The 17,613-nt window shown below is 43.0% G+C and overlaps 1 protein-coding gene across 3 annotated transcripts in view; it reads left to right on the forward strand.

The window, feature by feature from the left end:
- The window catches only part of CCDC9B (coiled-coil domain containing 9B), a 54,006-nt gene that overhangs the window by 19,814 nt on the left and 16,579 nt on the right, over positions 1-17,613 (forward strand). For all 3 annotated transcript variants that reach the window (XM_044272321.1, XM_044272319.1, XM_044272320.1), the window contains 5 exons: positions 1,896-1,970; positions 3,160-3,341; positions 8,367-8,425; positions 12,416-12,466; positions 14,322-14,418. In XM_044272321.1, coding sequence (XP_044128256.1) covers positions 1,896-1,970; positions 3,160-3,341; positions 8,367-8,425; positions 12,416-12,466; positions 14,322-14,418 — 464 coding nt within the window. The remainder of the gene's footprint in view (positions 1-1,895; positions 1,971-3,159; positions 3,342-8,366; positions 8,426-12,415; positions 12,467-14,321; positions 14,419-17,613) is intronic.

Below are 17,613 nucleotides of genomic sequence, written 5' to 3' on the forward strand. Positions count from 1 at the left end.
CAGGAGAACTTAGGGCCATCTGTCCACCAGCTAAAGCTCAACAGAAAATGGGTGTTGCAACAGGACAACGACCTAAAGCATAGAAGTAAAATCAACAACAGAATGGCTTAAATGGAAGAAAATACGCCTTCTGGAGTGGCCCAGTCAGAGTCCTGACCTCAACCCGATTGAGATGCTGTGGCATGACCTCAAGAAAGCGATTCACACCAGACATCCCAAGAATATTGCTGAACTGAAACAGTTCTGTAAAGAGGAGTGGTCAAGAATTACTCCTGACCGTTGTGCACGTCTGATCTGCAACTACAGGAAACGTTTGGTTGAAGTTATTGCTGCCAAAGGAGGTTCAACCAGTTATTAAATCCAAGGGTTCACATACTTTTTCCCCCTGCACTGTGAATGTTTACATGGTGTGCTCAATAAAAACACGAGCGACCTCACACATAGGACCAGTGAGGCACCATTATCTTGTGTATACAGGCTACGGCTGGAGTGATAGTGGATACACTACTAACCCCACGGACAGTTTGGGGCCGCCCTGGCTGTATCCGGAGACGCAAGTAGTATCTGGTTACTTGTTTGTTATTACACATGTCATCATACATATGTGGTTGTCTCTAGAGGTCGTTACTCCGATTATCCACGTTGGGACTATATATTTGCATGAGCTTGTATATCCTTTTGGGAGTCTGTACCCCATATGGTGATACCTTCATGCACTGTACCAAAAGTGGCTAGTGATTTACGCACTATGTGCCTCTCTAAGGTCCTTTAATATGGTCTTTATATCTGACCCTTTAAAGCTATTGAATGATTGAACTTAGCAGACTAGTAAAATATCTAGTCAAACTATGTCATCATAACTGAGGGCCCTGCTGACTGCTTCACCACTTCTTAATAATTACTGATGCCAAAAATAGCATTGTACTAAAATATGTCCCCTGAGGAACCCGGCAATCAATTAGGGTGAAACACGTTGGGACTTAGGCACTTGACTGTATGCCACCAACCTAGGAGGCAGTGCTCTGGTGCCTAGCGTGTATATATATCCTGACTATACATCCGCATGTACAAATGTGTACGGCAATTCTTGGTGTATGAACATCACATACTAATAATCTTGGTGTGTGAATGTTACACATTAACATCGTTTACCTGATGATATATATATTCATAGATAATTACACATGTGGTTGTCTTTGTAACATCCATGACGTAACATTTCAAGCATTTGTCCACCCACAGACGCAGCATCCATGAGTGTGGGTGGTCCATTGCTCTTCGTACTGCAATTTATAATTTTCTTTTTTGTTCTGTGTACCTAGAGTAGGCCCCGATTTAGGGACTCGCCAACATCATAGGGTCAATTTAGGACCCACTAGGAGGTTCCAGAACACGGGATCGTCCTTATCAGGGCGGCTATTCCGTTCATAGGCAGGGGTGTCGAGTCTAGGGCTAGGTACAGGGACAGGTCAGAATCCATGACTGTCCACCCCGTCTATCATTGACTTATGCCATTGAGCGTTACAGCATTATCCCTTATGTCGTCATGGTTATATCCTTTTTTGTTCTTTTTCTATGTTTGTCTGTGGGAGTTTGTTATTTTATGTGTAAATTAGATTAAAGGCTACGTTTTATAACAGGTTGTACCCTGTGATTACAATAAAAACATGGTAACATTTAATTATTTGTGTGTTATTAGTTTAAGCAGACTGTGATTGTCTATTGTTGTGACTTGATCACATTTTATGACCAATTTGTGCAGAAATCCATATCATTCCAAAGGGTTCACATACTTTTTCTTGCAACTGTATCTGCAGAACATTGCTGTACTAAATGCTAAATTATATACTTTTCTATCTGAGGCCTGCTGTTACTAAAATTAATTCTTCTTCTAGACATCTGCCATACCAAAAATAGAAAGGAGGATACAAAAAAACAAGACAAAGCGCAAAACAGAACAAAACAAAGAGGTGAGCAATATGTACAAAGCCATCATGTGCCGGCTTCTCACAGCCTACCACAACACATCTGAACCAGGCAAAGACAGCAATGTTCAGCACACTTAGCACATGTCCATCAGATAATAAGTGTCCCTAAAACAAGAAATCCATCTAACGGTGGGACACTTGAGTAAAGCCTTATTGACCTCACATTGGTGGCCCCGTAAAGTACAACATTGCCTTTGTTAGGGTAGGGTCACATGGTCAGGTTTCCTGATGCAGTTTTGGAAGCCAAAACAAGGAGTGAATTCAGTAAAGAGAAGTCGTATCTGTCCTTTATACCTTCTCTCCTTGTATGATCCACTCCTGATTTTGGCTTCCAAAACTGCATCAGAAAAATGGGACATGTAGCTGTACCCTTAGGACATGTCCACACAATGGAGTCTTTTTAAGGAGCTTTTTTTGTACTTTTTTTAAGCCTTTTCTGCATGGACCCTTGGATCGTCAATGAGAGATTCAATGCTGATTCCACCACAAGATAGGGCCTACTGTCCCTCTTTTTTTTTCAAATTTTTTAACATGTGGAAATAAATGGGAAACGGTTTGGAGGAGGTTTTTTAGTGGATTCCGTGTGGGAGACACGCCAAAAACTGTGTGAACAGGCCCTGAGGGTATGTTCACACGATGGATGTTGAACTTGTCAAAATTCGCTGAGGTTTCTGCCATGGTTTTTCATTTTCAGTGGTGTTCCAAGGTGTCGATGAACATGAACATTCTTGGCACGGTCTGGAAAAGCGCATAAACTGCGGAGCAGCCTCCCATTGAAAATAAACAATGGGAGCCAGTTTCCGTGCAGGTTCTGCACGGTTTGACACTGAATCCACACTGGAACCCATCCCAAAAATCCATCATTTGAACATACCCTTACTCTTAACATGATCCTCAGGGCTCTAATACATGACAACAACCCCCACCATACACCCCCACTCACTTGGGTATTATTAGTAGGATTTTGGTGTTGAAATACACTGAAATCTGCAGCAAAAAGTCCACCGTGTGTAGCCAGACCCTAAAGCCACCAGGTAAGCATTACTGCTTCTAAGAACAGGACACTTGCAAATTCTGCAGGCAAAAATTTCTTCACTCTCATCGTTTGTGATTTTATAACATCCTTAAAATTTTGCATTTTTTCAGCTTTTTATTGTTTTGCTTTTTGAAGCCTGGTGCAAAAGGTGAGGTAAGCCGTTCTGACTACTCTCTGACAACGTCAGCAATGGAGCATAACCAGTACTTACAGTGGAAGAAACAGCGTGAACAAGTTGACCATGAACGGCTAGCCAGGCAAAAGGACTCAAAAGGAGAGTGGCGGCGTGCATGGGATAAAGGGAAGGCGGATGAGATGTAAGTTCAAGCAGTTTTCTTTATAATATCAGATGTTGAAACAGGCTGAAGCCTCCTCCTAAACCAGTGATGGCACATACATCGGTCACTACTTATATGCAGCTCAGTCCCATTTCAGTCAACATGTCTGAGCTGCAATACTAAGCACAGCCACTATACAATGTACGGCGCTGTGCTTGGTATTATGTGAAGAGGATGCAGCACACGTCTCAGCCCTTTCAAATAGCAACCGCAGTGGTGAGAAGTGGTGGGACGTATTCACTTCTATGGGACAGCGCCTTCCGTTCAAGTGTAGAGGAAAGATCCGTGCCATAGAAGTGAATGGGACGTAGGATGACTGAGATGTAATTACACTGCTCACCGCTGTGGTTGCGAAGGTGAGCAGGTAAACAATGAAGAGAAGGCAGTGCTCATACGATGATCAGCAGGGCTCCCGGGAGTCCAACCCCCGTCGATCTGATATTGATGACCCATCCTGAGAATAGGTCATCAATATAAATACAACAGACAACACCTTTAAGATGAAGTTGTGTTCTGAGTCACACATTTCAGGTGCACTTGAGACACTGGGGGCACATCCTGCAAAATGAACCAATGGATCAGCTAAGAGACTGAGCCACTAAGACTTCAAAGGTTCGTTAAAGAGGTGGATAGTGAATGTGAAATTCATCTGAGTTATTCCCCCTCTACAAAGTTTAAGTTGAGTAATGTTATATAGTAACTGTGCCTCTCAACCTGAGAAGAAAAAAAGTTCAATTATTTAGCATACCGCCTAGTGTCTGAGTTGAATTTGCCGACTGCCATTCTCCTAAACAGTGTTCACAATGGTCACTTCACTCTATCTCACGATCTCTCTCTCTCATATCTATCTCTCAATCTATCTCATTTCTATCTATCTCTCGATCTCTCTCATATCTCTCAATCTTTCTCATATCTCTCGATCTTTCTCATATCTCTCAATCTTTCTCATATCTCTCGATCTTTCTCATATCTCTCGATCTTTCTCATAACTCTCTATCTCATATCTCACGATCTATCTCTCTCATATCTATCTATCTCACAATCTATCTATCTCTCTCGATCTATCTCTCTCATATCTATTAGCTATTAGCGTTGGGCGAGCATTAGCGTTCGTCCGAAAACCGTGATGTGCAACAAACGTGCGGGGAAGTAGTGCCACTCACTGTAATGCCGTAGCCAATATCAGCGACATTACCTGCCCTACATCTCCTGTATAATGTTTCAGCATCCTAAATATCAGTGACATTCAGTTTAGTTTATTTGTGCATACACTTACAAAACCTGCGCTACTGTACGTCTGACATACTTGCAAGCATATATACCATTTAATATGCTCAAGGCGAGCAGTAAGGGACGGCGAAGTGGCCGTGCAGCTGATGGTGCATGCAGAGGCCCTGGGCGCGGGGAAACTGTGCCTGCTGCCAGAGCACAAGAAACACAATCATCCATAAAACCGAGCTTCATGTCCCAGTTTGAAGGGCGGTGCAGGACACCACTCTCGAAGTCACTTGGAAGTCACTCTCGAAGTCGGTTCTTGTTATGTCAACTAGTCAGGAGGATGACCAGAGTGAGGAAGTGGAAGAGGAGGTGGTGGACGATGAAATCACTGACCCAACCTGGGAAGGTGACAAGCCGAGCGAGGATAGCAGTACAGAGGGGGAGGGATCTGCAGCACTGCAACAGGCTGGAAGAGGCAGTGGTTGGCAAAAGGGAGAAAGCGGGCCACACCAAACAGGCCCACAACTGTTCCCCGAAGCGTGCCCTTGCGGCAATCTCCCTTGCCAAGAGGTAGGTGTTCCGCAGTCTGGTGCTTTTTTGAGGAAAGTGCGGACGATAAAAGAATAGTCATTTGCAACCTGTGCCGTACCAAAATGAGCAGGGGCGTGAACAGTAGCAACCTCACCACCACCAGCATGATCCGCCACATGGCATCAAAGCACCGTAATAGGTGGGCCGAACGCCTGGGTCTACAACCAGTGTCTGCGGGTCACACCACTGCCTCCTCTTCCCCTGTGTTACGTGCTGGTCAATCCCCTGTCCGAGACGCAGGCCTCCCGCCCTGCACCTGGACCTTTGCAAGCACCATCAGCTAGCACATCCACTTCACAGATGTCCATACCCCAGGCCTTTGAACGAAAGCGCAAATACCCATCCACCCACCCACAGGCCATAGCACTAAATGCTCACCTTTCCAAATTGACGGCGCTGGAAATGTTGCCATTTAGGCTTGTGGACACTGAGGCTATTCCGCAGCCTGATTTGCGGCGGCGGCGGTCCCTCATTACTCAGTCCCCTGATAAGCGCATCCGCCTGTCAACTGAAAATGCTGACAGGTTGACTCTTATCAAAATGAACAAGGCTTGGATTGCCCCTGACTTCTCTACTCCACCAGAGGAAAGCAGCTGAACATAAAGGCACTTTACATGTGGCTTTTATGGTGTATTGAATACACTGTATTCCCATGCACCCCTTCCACCACAAAAAAGGGTATATGGTTCAATTTTCCTTTTCTCGTCCTCCTCCTCCTCCATCATATCAACATGCTTATTAGGCTGCCCTCGCTCCTAATGTTTTAGAGGGTCAGCTCAGTAGCAGACCCTCACCCCTAATGTTTTAGAGGGTCACCAGCAGGGCCTCGCCCTTCAGAGCAGGGGGTGCCTGGTTTAATGCTCGGGTTCTTCCATTGACTTCCATTGTGCTCGGGCGCTCTGTAGAGCACCTGAGCATCCCAAAGTGTTCTACTCGAGCACCCGAGCACTTTTATGCTCGATCAACACTCATATCTATCTCTCGATCTCTCTCATATCTCTCTCTCATATCTATTTATCTATCCATCTGTCTTATACATACAGAGGAAACTCAAAAAATTAGAATATCGTGCAAAAGTTCATTAATTTCAGTAATGAAACTTAAAATTTGAATATTGTGAGAAGGTTCAATATTCTAGGCTCAAAGTGTCACACTCTAGTCAGCCAATTAATCCATACCCCCTGAGCAAAGGGGACCTGAGATTGTGACTTTAGGGTTTTCATAAGCTGGAAGCCATAATCATCCAAATTATAACAAATAAAGGCTTGAAATATCTCGCTTTGCATGTAATGAGTCTATCTCATATACTAGTTTCACCTTTTAAGTTGCATTACTGAAATAAATGGACTTTGCACGATATTCAATTTTTTGAGTTTCACCTGTATATCCATCTAACTGATTTCAGAGAAGCTTTATTAGCAGGGCCAAATACTCATTAGCATTGTCAAAGCAAGTGGGAAATACCGTAATTAGGTTGGGGATAGGGACACATCAAGGTTTGGGGCTAGAGAAGTCCATGGCATGCACTGATATATTGTGCTGCATCGGAGACAGTGTTTTAGTCTATCTACTGTACCTATCATTATTTACATGTACAGGGAGTGCAGAATTATTAGGCAAGTTGTATTTTTGAGGATTAATTTTATTATTTAACAACAACCATGTTCTAAATGAACCCAAAAAACTCATTAATATCAAAGCTGAATATTTTTGGAAGTAGTTTTTAGTTTGTTTTTAGTTTTAGCTATTTTAGGGGGATATCTGTGTGTGCAGGTGACTATTACTGTACATAATTATTAGGCAACTTAACAAAAAACAAATATATACCTATTTCAATTATTTATTTTTACCAGTGAAACCAATATAACATCTCAACATTCACAAATATACATTTCTGACATTCAAAAACAAAACAAAAACAAATCAGTGACCAATATAGCCACCTTTCTTTGCAAGGACACTCAAAAGCCTGCCATCCATGGATTCTGTCAGTGTTTTGATCTGTTCGCCATCAACATTGCGTGCAGCAGCAACCACAGCCTCCCAGACACTGTTCAGAGAGGTGTACTGTTTTCCCTCCTTGTAAATCTCACATTTGATGATGGACCACAGGTTCTCAATGGGGTTCAGATCAGGTGAACAAGGAGGCCATGTCATTAGATTTTCTTCTTTTATACCCTTTCTTGCCAGCCACGTTGTGGAGTACTTGGACGCGTGTGATGGAGCATTGTCCTGCATGAAAATCATGTTTTTCTTACCTTGCAGACTTCTTCCTGTACCACTGCTTGAAGAAGGTGTCTTCCAGAAACTGGCAGTAGGACTGGGAGTTGAGCTTGACTCCATCCTCAACCCAAAAAGGCCCCACAAGCTCATCTTTGATGATACCAGCCCAAACCAGTACTCCACCTCCACCTTGCTGGCGTCTGAGTCGGACTGGAGCTCTCTGCCCTTTACCAATCCAGCCATCTGGCCCATCAAGACTCACTCTCATTTCATCAGTCCATAAAACCTTAGAAAAATCAGTCTTGAGATATTTCTTGGCCCAGTATTGACTTTTTAGCTTGTGTGTCTTGTTCAGTGGTGGTCGTCTTTCAGCCTTTCTTACCTTGGCCATGTCTCTGAGTATTGCACACCTTGTGCTTTTGGGCACTCCAGTGATGTTGCAGCTCTGAAATATGGCCAAACTGGTGGCAAGTGGCATCTTGGCAGCTGCACGCTTGACTTTTCTCAGTTCATGGGCAGTTATTTTGCGCCACACGCTTCTTGCGACCCTGTTGACTATTTTGAATGAAACGCTTGATTGTTCGATGATCACGCTTCAGAAGCTTTGCAATTTTAAGAGTGCTGCATCCCTCTGCAAGATATCTCACTATTTTTTACTTTTCTGAGCCTGTCAAGTCCTATTTTTGTCCCATTTTGCCAAAGGAAAGGAAGTTGCCTAATAATTATGCACACCTGATATAGGGTGTTGATGTCATTAGACCACACCCCTTCTCATTACAGAGATGCACATCACCTAATATGCTTAATTGGTAGTAGGCTTTCGAGCCTATACAGCTTGGAGTAAGACAACATGCATAAAGAGGATGATGTGGTCAAAATACTCATTTGCCTAATAATTCTGCACGTAGTGTATTGTTACTTTAGATGTTTTATTGACCTGGCTGCATAAATTTGTTTCCATTTCTTTTCTAGTTTTGAAGGTGATATGTGCGATGTTGAGACAGCTCCAAGTGCATTTGGTGGCAGGAGAGGTGAGCATCGTAAGAGATAAAAGAGATCATCTAGAAATGTGACAGAATGTCATTCAGTCGGAAAACATCACATTATAAAAACGTTCAGTATACTGCATATATCTTTACATAAAGCAGCTACTGTATTTATTTCTTAATTAACTCATGTTGTCACGTTGCCTTTTTATAGTATCATGTATTCCACTGTTTATTACTTGTCATAATGACCTTGTTTTTTTTATTAGTTTGGTGTATATGCCAAACATACCTATAGGGGCAAACACACTTTGTGTCCTTTTGGCTGGTATGTGTTAGCATACCTTTATTTTTACTGTATAGGAGAGTCCACTTTCCACTGCACTTTGCTATACAGAGAGACAAAGTAAATAGCACAGTATGCAGTCTTTTTTACAATGGGAGTCAAGTCTACATGGAATTGGACATATATATTAGGGAATAATCCTGGAAGGAAAAGATGAGGAGGTCTGGACAGGTCGTAAGGTAGCTATTGGTTGACAGCTGTTTTCTCTGACTCATCTATAAACCTGCATGGCTGACCTTGGCTTATATGACTTCTGTGGAGAGATTAAGAATAGGCAGATATGTCTAGTACCACTTGTGTTTTAGGGAACTAAGAATTGGGTGGTTTAACCTTCTAACAGTTCTGCCCAAATGCTCCAGCAGCAAGGGGCAGCAGCTTTACCTGCTCATATCTCTGGATGGGTAGCAGTTAGAATGGCGTTGTATTGTTTGAAAGCTGGCATTTCAAGCTTTCAAACAATACCAGAATCACTGCATATGGCTGTTAAAATTCGGAATGGCAGTAAATGCAGTTGAAATTAAAAGTAAATGCAGATTCTATCACGTTTATTCCCAACTGATTTTTAACTGTAACATCTACTGATATTGTGCTAATGCTGTGACTTTGCTGTGGACTGCCAGCTTTCAAACAAGACCAGGCCCATATCTCTAGCTGCTATCAATCAGGAGATATGAGCAGCAAAAGCAGCAACCCCCCCCCCCCCTTCTCTCTAGGCAATGTTTACATTTCTGTTGGATGCACCACTGGGAGCTCCATTCACAATTCTGTCTAACTTGTAAGTCGGTTTGGTCTGTGGAGCCCCAACGGTGTCTGTCATATCATCAAAGTAGCACCATCGCTTCTAAGCACCAGGAATGGTGTGAACTCACAATATTGAGGCACAGCTTTATATCACACTTATCAGAAGAGCTAAATCTCCCAAGGTAGTCAACTGAAAGCCAGTCCTACTGCAACGACCGGACACCCTAGGGGTGATGTGCGCGAACATACTAGTGATAAGATGCCGAGGATAGTAGTACTCATGGTTAAGTTGTCCCTTGGGGCCAGCGTGCAGTGGATGGGAAGACAGCACGAAATCCTACGGGGCACTCTCAGTTGCAGGAAACACCAGCCAGATGGAAGTTGAGGTGCCCTTGATGGTATTTGGTGTTAGGTGCTTTTGCGGCTGGGCCCCTGGTTTGTGACGACAGCACCGTTAGATGCTAATGTGGAGATGAAGTGAAATGATTAGAGATGCAGTAGTTGAACCAAACAGGAACTTTACTCGTCGGTTGTGGTCTTGCAGTGAATAGCATTTGGTAGCAGCACTTTGTATTGCATGAAATTGGCAAAGATGATAAAGCTGCAAATTCCCATTAGCAGGCTCTGTGGGGAGGTGCAGTTTGTAGGTTCCATCTTAACTTACTTATGCAGGAGTGGTGAAGATACTCTACTTGGTTCCTGGTCTTGCTCAGGCTTTCTATCCTTGCAATAATATGAATATTGAACACAGCTTTGTACTTAGTTGTCAGGTGGTGTCCAAGCTCTGGAAGCTTCTCCTAGTCACTTGGTGCTGTTGAGTCCTTAAGCTGGGAATGCTCTAACCTCCACAAGTTCAAGTAGATTAACTCCTGGGGCAAAGCCCAGGAGGACAGAGACAGAGTCTGTCTCCTAGACTCCTCTCCTCCCTCCTTCTCTTTCCCCACACTCTCTACTCACTCTAACTCCCTGTGGCTGGCCTATTTAAATGATGTAATAGGGACCTCTAGTGTTGGCAAAGTGTAGTGTGTCTGAACAGCCTGAAATAGGAATTTAGCAGCATATGATATAGGCAAATACAGTAATGAGTGTAAAATTACATTAAATGGAAATAGCATTTTGGAGTGGCCCTGTCACCACCAGACATCTGAGAAGCTCTGTCAGACGTCCTTCAGAACCTCCTGCTTGAGGTTCCTTTTGTTTTGCTTTCGTTTTCTCATCTCGTTAGCCTCTCTCAGCTGTCATGTAGTTGCACTGATTGCATCCCTTTAAATCCCTTCCCATACTGCATCACTTTGCGGTTTATACAACTTCCTGGAGTGTGTGCATGCTGGATGCTACTACTGAGTCTTCTACAGATAAGTTTTGTTCATTCATTTGTGTTTTCCTGTTTGCTGGATCCCAGGTGACCCTGACTCCCTCCGTATCAAGTGTAGGGAGCCGGTGGTCGTATCTTCTCACTTTTATAGGGTGAGAGATATAAGCGGGTGGCGGATAAGAGACGTGTGCCTGGTCCGGAACTGAATGTTGGTGATCTGGTGTGGTTGTCTACTAAGAATATCAAATTGAAGGATCCCTCCTGGAAGTTGGGTCCTAAGTTTATTGGGCCTTACAAAATCTTGTCAGTCATCAATCCTGTTGCCTACCGTCTTGATCTTCCTCAGACTTGGAAGATCCATAATGTTTTTCATAAGTCCTTATTAAAACCTTATGTCCAACCCATTGTACCCTCGTCTTTGACTCCTCTTCCGATTGTGGTTGATGGTAATCTTGAATTTCAGGTCTCTAGGATTGTGGATTCTCGTGTTGTCCGCGGTTCTCTCCAGTACCTCGTTCATTGGGAGGGTTATGGTCCTGAGGAGAGGATGTGGGTCCCAGTGATGGACATTAAGGCCACTCGTCTCATCAGGGCTTTCCATAGGTCCCATCCTGAGAAGGTGGGCTCTGAGTGTCCGGAGTCCACTCGTAGAAGGAGGGGTACTGTCACCAAAAGACATCTGAGAAGCTCTGTCAGACGTCCTTCGGAACCTCCTGCTTGAGGTTCCTTTTGTTTTGCTTTCGTTTTCTCATCTCGTTAGCCTCTCTCAGCTGTCATGTAGTTGCACTGATTGCATCCCTTTAAATCCCTTCCCATACTGCATCACTTTGCGGTTTATACAACTTTCTGGAGTGTGTGCATGCTGGATGCTACTACTGAGTCTTCTACAGATAAGTTTTGTTCATTCATTTGTGTTTTCCTGTTTGCTGGATCCCATGTGACCCTGACTCCCTCCGTATCAAGTGTAGGGAGCCGGTGGTCGTGTCCCCTCACTATTATAGGGTATTCAGGTGTTATACAGTCGAGGAACGAGGATATGCGATCATCTACCAATGAGATTTTTGCATAGGCTGAGCAGTCAGGGAGAGAGCCAGGTCTGTTGCAGGGCTTTCCCTTTGGTTCCTTAGTTTTGGATCCAGTCAGTCGGATCTTCATTTTGTGTCTTCTAGTTTTCTGTACACCTTCCGTGACAGGCCCATAGACACATAAGTGGGACACTACACTACAATGTCTGAAACAGCATCAGGAACCTCAGGGGAAGTCCTCAAAGGGATGACAGGACTCAATCTATGAAAATGTTAATCCTACTTGAAAGAATAAAAAAAATCCACAAACAACAGGCCATGTTGAGAAAGTAAATCAGAAAATTCCTCTAGATCTCTTCATCGCAGGACCCCAGAGAACTAGGACAGGTTCGACATGGGTTGCAGTGCAGATGAAAATAACATGGGCCAAGATGGTGATGGTGTGGTGTGCCCAAAGCTAGAAGGTGGACAGTTTGAAGATAAACAGTTTGTGCTCTTTTGGTATAAAATTTTGGCATAATGTTTCAGTGGCATTTTATTTTAAGTATATAATTTGATGAAAAGATTGCGTATTTTGGAGTTTTTCTAATATTATTTCTGCCTTTTAGGACACTGGAGAAGAAAGATGCACAGTAGAGAAAATGTGATTGAAAATAAAGGTGATCTTCTAGACAGAAGTAGTGTAAAAATTAGCGTTGATCACAAATATTTGAATCGTGAATATCGGCACTTCGGGCCAATGAGAAGGCTGTAATGTCTTTGTCTGAACTTACAACATCCCTAGAAACCAATAGGAAAGTTGCCTGCCCCTCACTATATAAGAACCTCTCCAGCAGCCATTTTCTACAGTTTTATGGAGTTCTGAGAGAGACGGCAGTGTTATTGCTGTGCTCTGTGCTTTCCACACTACATTAGACAGATAGTTAGATAGCTTTTATATAGAATACAGATAGTCAGTTTAGGTTATATCCGGATATAGTGTAGCTGTTGCAGTACAGGGTGTTAGGTAGTGGGATAGGTTCTGCTGTCCATACATATATGCAGACCTGCTAAAATGTGAAGTTTTACATATTGCGCCAAAATATTTGCATCGTTAGTGCCGATTTGCGCAATCGCTAATATATTGGAGCACTCTATCTGCATATAAAGCCATTTGTAATGTTCTGCCGTGCCAACCATTTTCTTCAGTCTCAGGAAACTTCTAGCAGCTTAGAAAATGTGGCAAAAGTGACCCACGCCTGTATTTCGCGCGCATTCCGCGAATATTACATTGCTGATTTTTCGCGATCAAGAAAATAATCTCGAATTCGCGAATATATGACGAATATTTGCCCAAATATTCGTGAAATATCGCTAATCGAATGTAGCCCCTGACGCTCCTCACTAGCAAAAATCGGAATATCCCAAATCTCTATTACAAAATCACGTTTAAAGGGGCTGCACACAAATTATAAATGAACCGCGCTTATATGATGCTCCTTCTGCAAGTATCTTTTTGAACATGATGGCACTGGAAGTAGACTGGATAGATTGGGGGAATCCAGTGCAGGGGAAAGTGGATCAGTTGTCCATGTTAATCAGAATGTAGCTTTTAACTTTTTAATGAAAGCTGCAACCTCATTGGCTGCTGTGGGCAATTGCTCCACTTTCTACCCATTGTTGTTGAGGATAAGACATGGAGCTGCAGCCACATCTATGCTAGCTGCTTGAAATTTGGAGCTTTCATTACTCTACTGATTAAAACCATTTGATGTTTGCATAAAACCTTGATTATTATTTGTGAACTGGTATCACATTTCCTATACTTAAAGGGGTTGTACTATTATTAAATGTTATTTAATATAATGCAGCATAAAAAACTAGTCACTTTTATAATTACTTTGTTTAAAAAATGCTCCAGTTGTGAGATATTGTCTTTACTTCTACGCCCCCTGAGCTGTGATAGGGAGAGGGCTGCAATAGAAAGGACACACCCCTGAGCTGTGATAGAGAGAGGGCTGCAATAGAAAGGACACACCCCTGAGCTGTGATAGGAAAGGGCTGCAATAGAAAGGACGCACCCCTGAGCTGTGATAGGGAGAGGGCTGCAATAGAAAGGACACACCCCTGAGCTGTTATAGGGAGAGGGCTGCAATAGAAAGGACACACCCCTGAGCTGTTATAGGGAGAGGGCTGCAATAGAAAGGACACACCCCTGAGCTGTGATAGGGAGAGGGCTGCAATAGAAATGACACACCCCTGAGCTCACAGGGAGAGAGCTTCAGCAGAAAGGACATGCCTCCTGAGCTTAAAAAAAATCTAGCAGAGCAATGAATGAGGAGATCTCTGGATCCATGTGAGGTACACGGCTGGTTCTAGCTTTGTTAGAAAGGGATTGTCGTGTACTATATGTCTGGTTTTCATTTTTCATATCAATTATGGCATAACTCTGTTAGAAATGAAGCATGTAATAAAACATTATTATATAAAATCTATATCAATGGCTTATAAGCAAAGTTATACCATTTCTCCTAGGTAAAGAACAACAGCCCTGTAATGAAAAGACCTTCAAAATGATGACTACAAGCAGCAGAGCAAAAGGAAAAGACCGTCTTACCAATAGAGCCCAAAGGTAGGGTCAATTTTATACACATATTCATATAGGGATCCCACCACTGATAATAAAGGACAGTTCAACATCACCTCCCCCTCCCTTTACAATGACGTTTAAGAGTTAAAATGCGAAAAGCCTTCTCAGACTTATAGCTGCTTGAATTTGGTGGTTTTTAAACTTAAAACATACTGCCCAAGATACATTCCTGATAGGACCACCTTCTTGACTTCAAAACCCAGAATAGGCTGAAATTTATATGAATAAAATAAGGTAATAAATATCAGATCATGAGGGGTCCAGCCACTGGGATCCTTGAAAAGGAGTTGTACTTGGTGGAATAAGTAGAGTCCAGACTTGGTAAAGTTCAGCGGTTTCTACTTGAGTAAACTTGCAATAAACTTGTGTCATCCAAACAATACTTGATCTTTCTCTTGGCTCCAGCAGGCTAAGGGTAAACTGGCAGATGAAATTGAATACTTTACATTATTTCTCTGCTACAGTGCTAATATCTGGCTTCAGTCTGGTTCCTATTAGCTTCAGTTACTGTTTCTTATGAGAGTGAGTTATCCTGTTGTCACGGCGCGGTTCACCGTGACGTGGTACTGTCACGTGCCGGGGGTCCCAAGGGGGACCTCCGGGTAGTCATACGAGCTGATACCGTAGCCAGCACGCAGCCAAAAGCAACCAGCCTACACGGAATCACCCGCAGGTTTGCCATGCAGGCTGGCTGCACGCCTTTTGTGTACTGGCTGCGGGTGATTCCTTGTAGGCTGGTAGCTTTTGGCTGCGCGCTGGCTGCAGTATCTAGTGAAGACCTCATGTTGCTTAGTTACGCCCCTCCAGAGTATTGCTAGTCAGTGGCGCAGTGGGTTCTCACCCACTGATCTGGTACAATACATTGAGGTCTTCTATTATTGTCATTGTCACGTGTCTTGGTTCCTTTGTTTGGTTATGTGTTCCATGGTCCTTGGCCTGTTTTGCCTTGCCCAGCTTGTATGGCGTCCCGGAGGTCCCCCTGTGACACCTGTGATTTGTTTTGGAGAGTAGGGTGTCTTTAGCACCATTTTCCCTCTCAGAGGTACTAAGTCATTTTATATATCAGGAGTGGGCTGCTCTCTGAGCTACTTTCCCAAAGCTCCTGCAGCAATGAGGGTAAAATGCTCCCTCACTGCACCATGCTGCTTCACTCTCTCACTCCAACTCTCAATACTACTCCAGCTTCCTTTAAAACCCCTCCCTTGGTAGGAAAGTTGGAGTGGTAGTATCCCTCTTGGATACTACACTAGTGAGATGGTTCTCTTCTCTTTTTTGGGAGATACTTATATGGGGTTGTCACAGACAGCACTCCATCAGTCCCATAAAAGGTAATGTAGCTGTGGGCCAACATGCACACTATTGCTTCATTCTTAGAGCGGACTCAGGGACCCTTTGTTCGCAGGATTTTTGGAAGGCCAAATAGTCTGACCATCCATGATCCCAAATGTATCATTAGCCTGTGGATCATCTGGTAATAGTTACCCTTATAGTTTAGGGGTACACAGAGACATTGCATTCGTGTAATTTTTTTGGCAATGGTCGTCTATAACATAGTAACATAGTACATAAGGCCGAAAAAAGACATTTGTCCATCCAGTTCGACCTGTCATCATGCAAGTTGATCCAGAGGAAGGAAAAAAAAAAACCCTGTGAGGTACAAGCCAATTTTCCTCACTTTAGGGGAATAAAAAATTCCTTCCCGACTCCAATCAGGCAATCAGAATAACCCGCTGGATCAACGACCCCTCTCTAGTAGCTATAGCCTGTAATCTTATTACGCTCCAGAAATACATCCAGGCCCCTCTTGAATTCCTTTATTGTACTCACCATCACCACCTCCTCAGGCAGAGAGTTCCATAGTCTCACTGCTCTTACCGTAAAGAATCCTCTTTACTTACCCACATACAGACGTTTTCTCCGAGTCCGAGCATTCTCATTTTATATACTCACCTTTTATGTGGTACAGTGTCAAATGCTTTGGAGAAGTCCAGATATACGACATCCATTGATTCGCCGCTGTCAAGTCTAGAACTTCTAACTTCATAGAAACTGATTAAATTAGCTTGGCATTACCGATCCCTCATAAAGCCATGCTGATATGGCGTTATTTGCTTATTTCTGTTGAGATGCTCTAAGATAGCATCTCTCAGAAAACCTTCAAACAGTTTACCCACAACAGATGTTAAACTTACTGGCCTATAGTTCCCGGGCTCTGTTTTTGGACCCTTTTTGAATATTGGCACCACATTTGCTATGCACCAATCCTGTGGGACATTCCCTGTCAGTATAGAGTCCGCAAATATCAGAAATAAGGGTCTGGCTATGACATTACTTAATTCCTTTTAGGATACGGGGGTGTATGCCATCCGGTCCTGGCGATTTGTCTATTTTAATCTTTTTAAGTCGCTGTTGTACTTCTTCATGGGTCAGAGAGGACACTTTTTTTTTTGTCAAATCTTTATTTAAATTTTTTGACGAACATTCTCATCAAATTGGTATGACACTTGCAGGTATTCATAACAATAAACATTAAAGAACAATAAAGATGTACTCCATAGTCCTTAATTGTCACATATTATGGCCAAATACATTAGCTGTAAAGTGCAGCTATACTGGTTGCATGATGAAAGGAAAGACACATTACATGGCTTGTTCGTGTGAGCTGAAGCAGACTTATAATGTAAACTCACTGTCTTAAGAAGCGCTCTCTTAGCCTTCAACCTAGACCTCCAAATAGTTCTTGATATAGAACATTATGATAAATGTGGGAAGTGGATATAAGGGATTTCACCCCGGCACTGTACTAAGGACACAATCAATGTTACCCTATACAATCGTCTCAATTAACATAACTCCCATACCATTCAGACAATTTTTCCCAGACTAGGAGAAATCTGTCAGCTAGTCTCCCAGCTAGTTAGTTCTTCCAACTGATAAATCTCCTGTACTTTAAAAACCCATTCCCTCAGACTGGGGATCTGCTTAGATAACCAATATTTCGGGATAAGGAGCTTTGCCGCAGCTATCAGTTGTGCAGGTAATGAATTATTGGTCAGTTTGTAATGACTATCTGGTAAATTGAGAAGTGCTACCAGTGGTGTAAGGGGGGATTTAATCTAAACTGAGTCCCAATATCTTGTAATTTGTGGACATGACCACCATATGTGTTGCAGGGTA

This window comes from Bufo gargarizans, chromosome 11, assembly GCF_014858855.1.
Source record: "Bufo gargarizans isolate SCDJY-AF-19 chromosome 11, ASM1485885v1, whole genome shotgun sequence".
In the NCBI taxonomy this organism is placed as follows: domain Eukaryota; kingdom Metazoa; phylum Chordata; class Amphibia; order Anura; family Bufonidae; genus Bufo; species Bufo gargarizans.